This window comes from Bubalus kerabau, chromosome 15, assembly GCF_029407905.1.
Source record: "Bubalus kerabau isolate K-KA32 ecotype Philippines breed swamp buffalo chromosome 15, PCC_UOA_SB_1v2, whole genome shotgun sequence".
Taxonomy (NCBI): Eukaryota; Metazoa; Chordata; class Mammalia; order Artiodactyla; family Bovidae; genus Bubalus; species Bubalus kerabau.
The window spans coordinates 5,805,561-5,816,463 of record NC_073638.1 but is presented as its reverse complement, the minus strand read 5'-3'; the positions used below and the strand labels follow the sequence as shown (position 1 = coordinate 5,816,463).

Genomic DNA, 10,903 nt, shown 5'->3' with positions numbered 1-10,903 from the left:
CACCAGGCTCCCCCGTCCCTGGGATTCTCCAGGAAACAACACTGGAGTGGGTTGCCATTTCCTTCTCAAATGCATGAAAGTGAAAACTGAAAGTGAAGTCGCTCAATAGTATCCGACTCTTAGCGACCCCATGGACTGCAGCCTTCCAGGCTCCTCCATCCATGGGATTTTCCAGGCAAGAGTTCTGGACTGGGGTGCCATTGCCTTCTCCGAGTTGTATAGCTTTAACAAAATCTAAAATCTTGGTAGCTTAGCACAATGAACATTTATTTCTTAAGCAAAATCTACTGAGGTTTTGGGTGACTGTTCAGACCGTTGGTCCAAGAATTCAGGCTTCTTCCACCTTGTGGAAATTCTCTCAAACTGTGCTTCTACAATGGCTTCCCCAGTGGCTTGGCAATAAAGAATCCTCCTGCAATGCAGGAGATGCAGGAGACACAGGCTTGATGTCTGGGTTGGGAAGATCCCTGGAGGAGGGAATGGCAACCCGCTCTAGTACTCTTGCCTGAAGAATCCCATGGACAGAAGAGCCTGACGAGCTGCAGTCCATGGGGTCACAAAGAGTCAGACACTGATGACTGAGCATGCATCCCACAGCGCTGGAGAAGTTTCCACCAGCATCCAGGGTTTCCATCCAGAAGTGACAGTGGTCACTTCTGGGCACACTCTGCTGGCCAGGACTATCCAGGTGCCACTTCCCACTCCTCCCTTCCACATCTGAGGGGAACTGAACTGGAAAATATAACCCTTCCGTGTACTCAGGAGAGAAGAGGACTGGCCCTTAGAAAGCACTGCCATGATGTCACTGAGCTTACCAAAAACCAAGTTTGGAACCCTTATAAGGGCATGGAAAATAGATTCTGCCCCCTTCTGTATGATGTAAATTCCATGAGAAGGGAGAATATCTGAACTTTTCATCTATTCTCATTTCACACATGAATATATTGCATAGTTGTCTAATTATTATCTCAAATTTGAAAATATCTGAGTGACTTTAAAATCAGAAATAATAACATAATATAATAGAAAGTTTAAGAAACAGTAGAGACAGGGATGGCTTTATTTCAAACGTAAAACACTTTATAACAAAGTTGTCCCTTGCGTATCAGGATGGTAGTAATGGTTGCTCATACGTTCTTGAATTGTTTTCTATGGTGAAGGCTCATATCTCGTCTCTCTCTCTCTTGAGAGAAGACATCACTGAGAGTGTTTTCCACTATCAATGTCAGAGTCTCATATTTTGCAGAAGAGTTTCTCTCATTGTAAAACTGGCCCATATGAATCCATAAACTATAACCCTGACCTTAGTTAGGCCTCATTTGGGGAACTAAATTACAGTAGTATATAGTATATAAAAATTACATTCTAAATCATAAAAAAATGCTGAATGAGGTATAAATAAGATTATACTTTAAAATAAGATTATACTTAATAACTTTATTTTATTTAAATACATGGCTCTTCATGGAGAAGGAGATGGCAACCCACTCCAGTATTCTTGCCTGGAGAATCCATGGACAAAGGAGCCTGGTGGGTTACAGTCCGTGGGGTCACAAAGAGTCAGACACAACTGAGTGACTAACACAACAGAAGGCTCTTCAGGAAACACCTTCCCTAGACTTGTACAACATACTTTTCTGTTTAACCTTGTAAACATTGGTCAATTTTTTCTGCAGTTGAACCAGCTATTAGCTTTTAGAAGAGTCAAAATTCTCTTAGTTTTGGGATCAAATTTGTATTGCCTTTTTCCATGGAAGAAATAGAAAAATCCTAGAAGTAAAACAAAGGAGACATTATATTATACAAATGATTTCTAGGTTTAATCTGAATTATTAAAAAATCAAAGTCATTTATAAGAATAAATATTTTTGGTATTTTCTGTTCTAAATAACAAGACTGATGATATTCTGTGGCAACAAAAGAGAGGAGTATATAAACTCACTTACCACCTTTCTGGAAAACAGCATCAACTTTGTTGCCAATTCCAGGAAACTCTTCTGCTATCATTTTGGGATAACCTGCATCCATGGACTGTTTATATTCATCATACCTGGTCAAAAAATAATTGGAATGTCAGAACTATTTGTTAAAGGTATAGGAATTCATCAGCAAGAATGTAATAAAAACTTTTTCACAGATTATGTATAAAATAGGAGGTGAGATGAGGTGAGTAGGATTCTGGGTGGACTAGAAAATTTAAAAGGTCCCTCTGAATTATAACATCTAATTCTAACTTCTCCAGTGGGTGCCATTAATGTCGAATGAGGTGAAAGATAAGTTCCTGGTGGCTGCAGCAGTTCTATGAAGATGAATGCCCTTCTCTTCACATTATCTTTCTCAATTCAGGCTCACGTTCTTCCTGGATTTCTAGGACAGATATGATCATTACTGGTCAATGGACTTTGCAACTAGAAAAGCTACTGCTATTCACAGCAAAGGCAGCCAGCCAAGGCAATATGAGACTCGTGTCTTAAATGAGTCAATCTAGTAACTTCTACGTAGAAAGGACAGCTGTCCTCCCATGTTCTGCACCCAGTCTTTACCTCCAGCATTTGTTGGCAACAAAGAAGTATGTTTTCCCAGTATCTTCCTCAGAAACAGCAGCATCGATACTCTTCACCGTTCTCGGAAAGCCAAAGGTTCTGTAGATGTCCCTGGGGTATCCGCGGAGCACATCCTGCCCCTTAACCGCCCAGTACTTGTTACCTGCCAATCAAGAAACCGGGATGAAAACCCTTGCCAAGGGCACCAGTAGACAGGAAGCAGATCTCCAGCTAAATGCTTACTCTCACGTGCGAGGGCAGTGTCCCCACTGCACATCAGAATCATTTAGGGAGATTTTTGTGTTTTTTCTGAATACTGATGCTGATATCCTACCCCAGACCAATTAAATTAGTATATTTAAGTTCATTTTCCTGGATGATTCTAATCTGTAGCGAGCTTTGGGAATGACTGGTTTATGGAGCTGGGGACCTCTTTCCAAAGTTCAAACGACTAAAGAGTTCATCATGCCACCACAGGGATAGAAATCTTTGCTTCTCCAGGTTGCCCACAGGCTGCAGAAGTTCACCCCAAGGTATCCTAAAGGCCAGAGGGTTGTAATGACTCACAGTCTGTAATGACTTGCGACCCTGGGTAGAAATCATTACATCTAACTAGAAGACGGTTCCAAATCCTGAAATTTAGGCTGTGTCCAGATTCTGCATGTTTCACTCCGTAAGTGAAGTGAAAGCTGCTCAGTCGTGTCTGACTTTTTGTGACCCCATGGACTATAGAGTCCATGGAATTCTCCACCTCAGAATACTGGAGTGGGTAGCCTTTTCCTTCTCCAATACTTAGTAAACCCCAAGTCAAATAAAACTGGTCTTACATCTTGAAGCCAGCATTGTTCTCATTGCACAAATATTCTTATTTATCCCTCGGGGAGGGGAGGGGGGACAGTTTGAAACTTTGTGTATCTAAAATCCTATTTATTTTCATTATAAAAGAGCTAGAAAGCTCATTTCAAAGTTTATTGCCCATCTGAATTGTTTTCAGTTCTTTGCCTTGAGAGGATTACTGGGTCGGGTGTCTTAATGTTTGTCTATAACTATGCCAAACATATATTTGCAGAAAACTGTTACTTGGCATAGTGTTGTCAAAGTAAGGAGCTGATCATTGGATTGGGGTTTTATTCTGATAGAATCAAAAAGTTTGCCTCATTCAATTCATGGTAATTAAGGACTTTTCACACTTTAAAGTACATATGAATTGCCTGGGAATCTTGGTAACATTCAAGAAGGTCTGGAGTAGGATCTGACGACATAGATGGACTTTGTGGGCCTTATGCTAAGTGACATTCTGTGATTCTCACAGACCTGGGACAGCAACTTGTGGAAAACAGGCTCTAGGAAACCAAGCGACTCCAATGTTCGTCTCAGGTTTATTCCTGGACACCCCAGGGAGGTGGAGAGGATTTAAAATACATAGTTTGCATAGAAAATCCTTTCGTAAGTCCAGATTCACAAACAAGCCAGGAAATCTGTGTATCAAATTTTTTCCCTTAGAAATGCACTCTAATTCTTAGCTAAGGGGATGGACTCCCACTGACATGGTCTGACTGCTCAGTTTGTCAAAAGTCCATGGAAAGAAAGTCGGTAGTAATCTCATACATGAACCCAAAGCAGAAGAAAACTTAATTGGTAAAAAGTGAAAGTGAAGTCGCTCAGTCATGTCCGACTCTGTGACCAAGTGGACTGTAGCCCACCAGGCTCCTCTGCCCATGGGATTTTCCAGGCAAGAATACTGTGTGGGCTGCCATTCGCTTCTCCAGGGGATCTTCCCACCCAGGGATGGAACCTGGGTCTCCCGCATTGCAGGCGAATGCTTTACCCTCTGAGCCACCAGGGAAGCCCCAGCTGGTAAAAACTGAGAGCTAATTGGACAGAGGAGCCCAGCAGACTACAATCCATGGGGTTGCAAAAGAGTCAGACATGACTTGGTGACTAAAGAACAACAAAAATTGGAAGTATTACCTTTGAAAAACCGGACCTCATCCCTGTCGGCAACCTCATAAGCAGCTTGAAGTCCATTTGGGAGACGTGGCCAGAAAACAGAAATGAAATTGAGCTCCACTTCTGGGTACAAGGGATTTGTGCGCATGTAGAACCTAATTTGAAAAAAAAAAAGGCTTTGATCAAATACATAGCACGTTCTGGTGCCATCCAGGCCCTTCTAGGGGCACTGGTGGCCTGTGGGCTAGTGTTCCACATGTGGCTCTCCAAAGTGGAGGTGGACAGGAGCTCTGGTCTGTAGCCTTTGCTTACTTTCTTGGTGGAAACTCCAACCACTGCAGATTTCAAGACATTTGCAGTGGTACCTAACTGTATAGTATTTCCCCCATACAGGCACAAGCCATCTCAGGAATATAAATAAATAGAAATATATAGCAAAATAATTGCAAAGGGATGCAAAGGGATGCAAAGGGATGGGGCCTTCCCTGGTGGCTCAGACGGTAAAGAATCTATCTGCAACGGAGGAGACCTGAGTTTGATCCCTAGGCTGGAAAGATCCCCTGGAGAAAGGAATGGCTACCCACTCCAGTATTCTTGCCTGGAGAATTCCATAGACAGAGGAGCCTGGTAGGCGAGGGCTACAGTCCATGGGGTCACAGAGCTGGACATGACTGAGGGACTAACACACACGCACACACATACCCCCCCACACACACACAAAAAGGGATGAGTTATAATTATTTTTAGTGCCTTTGGTTTAAATATAATTTTAAATTGATATAATTAAACGTTTAATAATGCTGTTTAACAACCAGCTTGCAAAATTCTCCAATGGCACTGGCTAGGACACAACACTAGCATTCTGCATATCGAACAAACTCTACCTACTTCATGCCCTACCTCACAGAAATCCTGTAAGAGATTACTTCCATCTCACGGATTAGAAAATGAGTTCGGGGGGCAGAGGGATGTGTCCAAGGCCATGCGACTGATAAGAGGCAAAGGGTAGTTTAAACCCTAGCCACTCCCTGTGTGCTCCTGTGACCGGCAGTTCACAAAGTGGGTTCTACAGTCCCTCTTGTGCTAAGTCACTTCAGTCGTGTCCGGCTCTGCCTATTATTTGTTAATGACAAAGTTGACTCTACGGTCCACAGGGACTGGGGTAAAGACAAAGCATAAACTGTCGTGTGGATCCGCAGGGCAGACTCTGGCCTTCTGATCCAGTGGCCTCTGCCTGCCTGTGAGACCTGGGGCAGGCCAGTCGCGGTCAGTTTCCTGCCGTCCGTGTCTCCACGACTTGGTGACGTCTAAATGACCTCAGTGTCCTCTCAGGTCTTGCGGACCTTAGACTCGGCTCTGTTCTTCGGGGTCATCCCTCAAGTACTTGCTTTGATGAGCTGTCCTGATGTACTGAGAGCTTTCCTTGAAAGCCGTATCTTTCCTAGCACTCCCCAGCACTGAGCCACCCGCTGCGTATATCCGTCCTTATCTCTTAAACTCGAGATAGTAAAGCAGAGGCTGGGAAGCAGGAGGAGCTGACTCTCCTGCCTTCTGGGGCAGCTATGACTGTGACCCAGTAGAACAGCACTCCAAGAGGAGAGCAGGGAGAAGCTAGCCTTTTAAAGCACCCCTACTTTCTATGCTTGCTGGGCTGTGCCGTTCAGAAGAAGACTGTTACTATTTTCCTGGTCCTTTAGGAGTCAGAACTGTATGCAGAGCAGCCCTACTTCTTGCACGCAAGGGGACCCTAGACTTCTCGAGGTCTCATGCTACCTAGGGAGCTCTGGGACCCTCCTCTGAGGACGGAAACTCACTGTGACCATCCATTCCCCACCCCCTCCGGGACCTCATGAACTTCTGGGGGTCTCCCTGCGCCTACATGTCTTTGCCTCCTCCCAGTGTTGGGGGCACAGAGACTTGTTATGACCACAGGCTTTGGAAAGGCTGTCTTTTCCAAGATGATACTTCAAAGGGGTCTACACAACCCTCATCAGCACGATAGTGCTGTGAAAAGGACCAATTTCTCCTAACAAAATTCTGATGTACTTAACCATCCCAAAGAGTGACAAAAACGGGAAGAGGCCTGAAGCAGAGTTCAGAAGACCGATTACTGCTCTGCTGCCAGTGAACTCGGTACCCTGAGGATCTCTTTCCTTTTCTCTGCTTTGCTAAGTCATTTCAGTCATGTCCGACTCTGTGTGACCCCATAAACGGCAGCCCACCAGGCTCCCCCATCCCTGGGATTCTCCAGGCAAGAACACTGGAGTGGGTTGCCATTTCCTTCTCCAATGCATGAAAGTGAAAAGTGAAAGGGAAGTTGCTCAGTCATGTCCGACCCTCAGTGACCCCATGGACTGCAGCCTTCCAGGCTCCTCCATCCATGGGATTTTCCAGGCAAGAGTACTGGAGTGGGGTGCCATTGCCTTCTCTGCTTTACTGATCTGTAAAATGGAATTATATTTATTGATTTGCTACGTCAGTGGTAAGTTTTCTGAGAATCAAGTGACAGAATACATGCTGGGAAAAAAGTTGTTAAAAATTCATTATGTTGTGCAAGAGCAAGCTATTGTTTATACTTAATTATAACTATAATTATGTATATAAACAAATGTAATAAATAATATGTGAAGCATAGTAGTAGCCCATATAGCCCCATAGTAGTGAGTCCTATTATTCTTACAAATACAAAATGCAAAGAAGAACTGTTGTCTTACCGGTCTTTGAAGAACATCACTTCTCCCCGAATTGTAGTTATGGCATCAAAAGTTAGCTTGCTATCACACACTTCTGGGGTTTGTGGGCCGACTGGCTGAGTGGGATTTTGGGAATGTCCTAAAGGAACAAGAGATCTGAAGTTAGTTCTGCCTGGCTTTGGAAAACTACATAACCAATGAAGGCTTCTTAAAAGATAGACAATGGATGTTTTAAGGATCACTTGTCTATGCTGTTTGTCTTTATACCCACCATAGATGGCCTGGATCCCATCAATGTCATCCTGAGAAAGCTGAACATCGCCACTGAAGATGTAACTGGGGTACATCAGAGCCCCAATGTCAGTAGAATGAGCAAGTCCAAGGGAATGGCCAAATTCATGAGCTGCCACCCGATACAAGTTATAATCTAAAAGGGACAATAAACCCATTTGCAATTAATTGAAATGTTTTCAGTTTTGAGACATTTAAGTAAGAAGTAATCTACAACTGTACAAGGATTAATGTTCTTATTTTATCAGTAGCTTTTTGAAGTATATAATTTTTTTTTCTGAAAGGTGAGAAGGATGCATTCATTAATAGTGAAGCGATTACATGCTCAGGCATGTCTGAGTCTTTGCATCCCCATGGACTGCAGCTTGCTAGGCTCCCCTGTCCATGCGATTTCCCAGGCAAGAATACTGGAGTGGGTTCCCATTTCCTTCTCCAGGGATCTCCATGACCCAAGGATCAAACCCAAGTCTCCTGTATTTCGCAGGCGGGTTCTTTACCACTGAGCTATCTGGGAGCCAGTGAAGAGATTGGTTAAAACTTGAATTCTATGATTACAATTAAAGAGCAAATTCAGCCAACCAAGGCTCTAGCACAGAGTAGTCAATCTTGTCAGTGGTTATATGGCATATATAATTTCATGGAGAAGCAATATTCTTCTATAAACACAATTTTTTTCCTATTTATAGACTGATAGATGCGTAATGCTGGAAATTTTAGAAAAAATATATAGTATCTTCTCCCTTAATTTCTAGATATCTTAATAACATTGTTACACTTTGGTGTGTTTCCAGGAAAAAAAGATTCTGTGTAGATGCCCACAAGGAAAACATTAATATTTTCAACACTTTCTCAATAGAAATTTCAGAGTAGCCCATTTGTAACCAGTAAGATGGTCTTACTAACAGAAGTAATTCTCTTATAGTTTCTAAATGTGTTGTTAATTTTCTAAGTGGTAGCAGCAAAGTACCTATTTCTATTAGCACATTCTTTCAGTTAAATCAACCAATATTACAATGAACTGAGAAGGTGGGAGGAGGGGGGAGGGTTGAGAGAGGCAAGACAAGCTGACTTACCTTGGAAATTGTTGGTCCACCATTCATCATCATCAAAATGAGCGTCTCCTCCGATACCTGCCCCTGGTTGAAAAGCATGAGCAAGGTTTCCACCAGGTCCATCAAAGGGAGAGTTGTCACGATGATCTGCAAGAAACAGAATTCATCAGATGTTTCTCTAGATTCTTATTTAGCTTAACCCAGGACAGTAAAGCATTAACTTTGCTAAGAGGCCAGCAGATTTTCAGCAAACGAGATCTTGTTTCCTTCTTAAGTCTGTAAAATCAACACTCTTTTTTAAACAAGGAAATCTATCTGCAAAGCTGAAGAGATTCAAGGGCAAGGGGAAGTTAAGGTAAGAATACTTTCATGCTACAAAAAGAGCTTACCTCCCCTGACAAAGGATATCATTATGTCCGCTTGACCCTCAGAGACCTTGGTGAAGGTCAAGGGTGTGACATTGCTCCAGAGTTGAAAGGCTTTCGCAATGGCTTGGTCCACATCTGCTCTTGACAGGTCTGGGGTGTAATTTTCAATCCTTCAAGTGGAATAAAAGACAGACACATCAGATTTCATTTCTCATGGCTCTGATGGGAAAAAGCGCTCCCACTCTGGTGCTCAATCTGATTACCTGTAGGTCAGGTTTGTGTTCTCCCAACGAGGATTTCCTGGAGTAAGAACAAACGGAGCCACGTCGGGCACCCCACATCTGGGCTGCTTCATCACATTCAGGGTTTCAGCATCTGGTTTCCCGGTCACTCTAAGCCCAAAGAATTTCTGCATTTGCTTTAGCTTTTCAATTACGAGGCCACCGTTTCTCTGCCTTTCAACTTTCTTCCCATCACTGTTCAGGTTGTAGTAGTTTTCCAGGTATTTCTGATGAAAGATAAAATTATCGAAAGACTGAATGAGAAATCCTCCAATTTTACTAAATACTGATGGTTTATACTGTCATACCTGACACAAAACACTACTTTTAAAGGTTCCACTTAGGTTGCATGGTCCTTATTATCCTTATTGTTGGTGGAAACTCATTTTGGAGTAGAACTCTTCCTACCACTATTTACTATGAAGTCAGAATTACAATTTTATAGAGACATATTTGTATATTATTCCTTTAGTTCCCTATCACTTTTAACTGGAAAATGAGAGTCTATGCACAGCTAGATACATTTTGGGGGAGAATACCCTTTCTGGAAAAAATCTCTCTTTGTAGGAAATGCATCCTTAAATAAACTCTATTATACTATTACTGGGGGCTTCCCTCATAGCTCAGACAGTAAAGAATCCACCTGCAATGCAGGAATCTGCCCACCATGCAGGAGTCCACCTGCAATGCGGGAGACCTGGATTTGATTCCTGGGTCAGGAATATCCCCTGGGGAAGAGAATGGCAACCCATGTCAGTATGCTCACTGGGGGAAGCCCATGGACAGAGGAGCCTGGTGGGCTCCAGTCCATGGGGTCACAAAGAGCTGGACACGACTTAGTTACTAAATCACCAGCAGAACTGCATACTGATACTATTCTGTTATATTGTGGAAAAACACAAATAAGGCTTTTGCGTCTTAGGCATGTGAAGTTGAGCATTTACCTTCACCGTCTCCACATCTTGTTCCTGTGTTTCTGAAGTCGCTGCTGGGAAGCCGTGGGACCCCGCGCCCCAGAGTAGCAGCAGCAGCAGAGGCAGTCTGGGCATGTTGGTCTCTGTCTTCCTTCTCAGCTTAAGGAATCTGATAGCTCCTACCTCTCTGCTGCTCCAGTGTCTCAACTAGGAAGCTCCCTCTTTATATACAGGTTCTGGAACTTCCAGGAAGCCAGCGGCTGTCTGACTCACATTTCATAACATCCTTTGATTAGCTATGAGCAATCATCACGAATGGTGACTCCAAGCAGAATATCTGGGGTCGTTTGGTGTTGCAATCTTCATTACTATCAAACAGGACGTGGGCAAAGGAGACATATCCACCACGTAAACAATTGTTTTCTCCAATTCATTTCTATCCTGTTTGAGAGAGACCTTCTTTTTTTAATTATTATTATTATTTTTTAATAATTTTATTTTATTTTTAAACTTTACAATATTGTATTAGTTTTGCCAAATATTGAAATGAATCCGCCACAGGTATACGTGTGTTCCCCATCCTGAACCCTCCTGCCTCCCCATACCATCCCTCTGGGTCGTCCCAGTGCACCAGCCCCAAGCATCCAGTATCGTGCATCGAACCTGGACTGGCGACTCGTTTCATACATGATATTATACATGTTTCAATGCCATTCTCCCAAATCTTCCCACCCTCTCCCTCTCCCACAGAGTCCACAAGGCTGTTCTATACCTCACCTTCTTATATACACAGATCACAGAGTACGTCACG

The 10,903-nt window shown here is 43.1% G+C and overlaps 1 protein-coding gene across 1 annotated transcript; it reads right to left on the bottom strand.

Moving 5' to 3' along the window:
- Positions 1–1,057: 1,057 nt before the first annotated feature.
- LOC129627995 (interstitial collagenase) lies at positions 1,058–10,299 on the bottom strand. The gene is made up of 10 exons (XM_055547414.1): positions 10,123–10,299; positions 9,161–9,405; positions 8,919–9,067; positions 8,551–8,676; positions 7,458–7,613; positions 7,208–7,325; positions 4,515–4,648; positions 2,544–2,706; positions 1,947–2,050; positions 1,058–1,770 (listed from the first exon to the last, which is right to left on the bottom strand). Exons 1-10 carry the CDS (start codon positions 10,225–10,227, stop codon positions 1,661–1,663), a joined length of 1,410 nt encoding a protein of 469 aa, XP_055403389.1. The 5' UTR covers positions 10,228–10,299; the 3' UTR covers positions 1,058–1,660.
- Between the last annotated feature and the right edge of the window lie 604 nt (positions 10,300–10,903).

Bases quoted from the DNA above. Each gene is read 5' to 3' on its own strand.
- LOC129627995 (XM_055547414.1), bottom strand. From the start codon at position 10,227: ATGCCCAGACTGCCTCTGCTGCTGCTGCTACTCTGGGGCGCGGGGTCC. The intron at 7,326-7,457 runs GTGGGTATAAAG...TTGTTCCTTTAG, and splicing joins TGGGATCCAGGCCATCTATG to GACATTCCCAAAATCCCACT. The intron at 2,051-2,543 runs GTAAAGACTGGG...TTTTTTGACCAG, and splicing joins GTTGCCAACAAATGCTGGAG to GTATGATGAATATAAACAGT.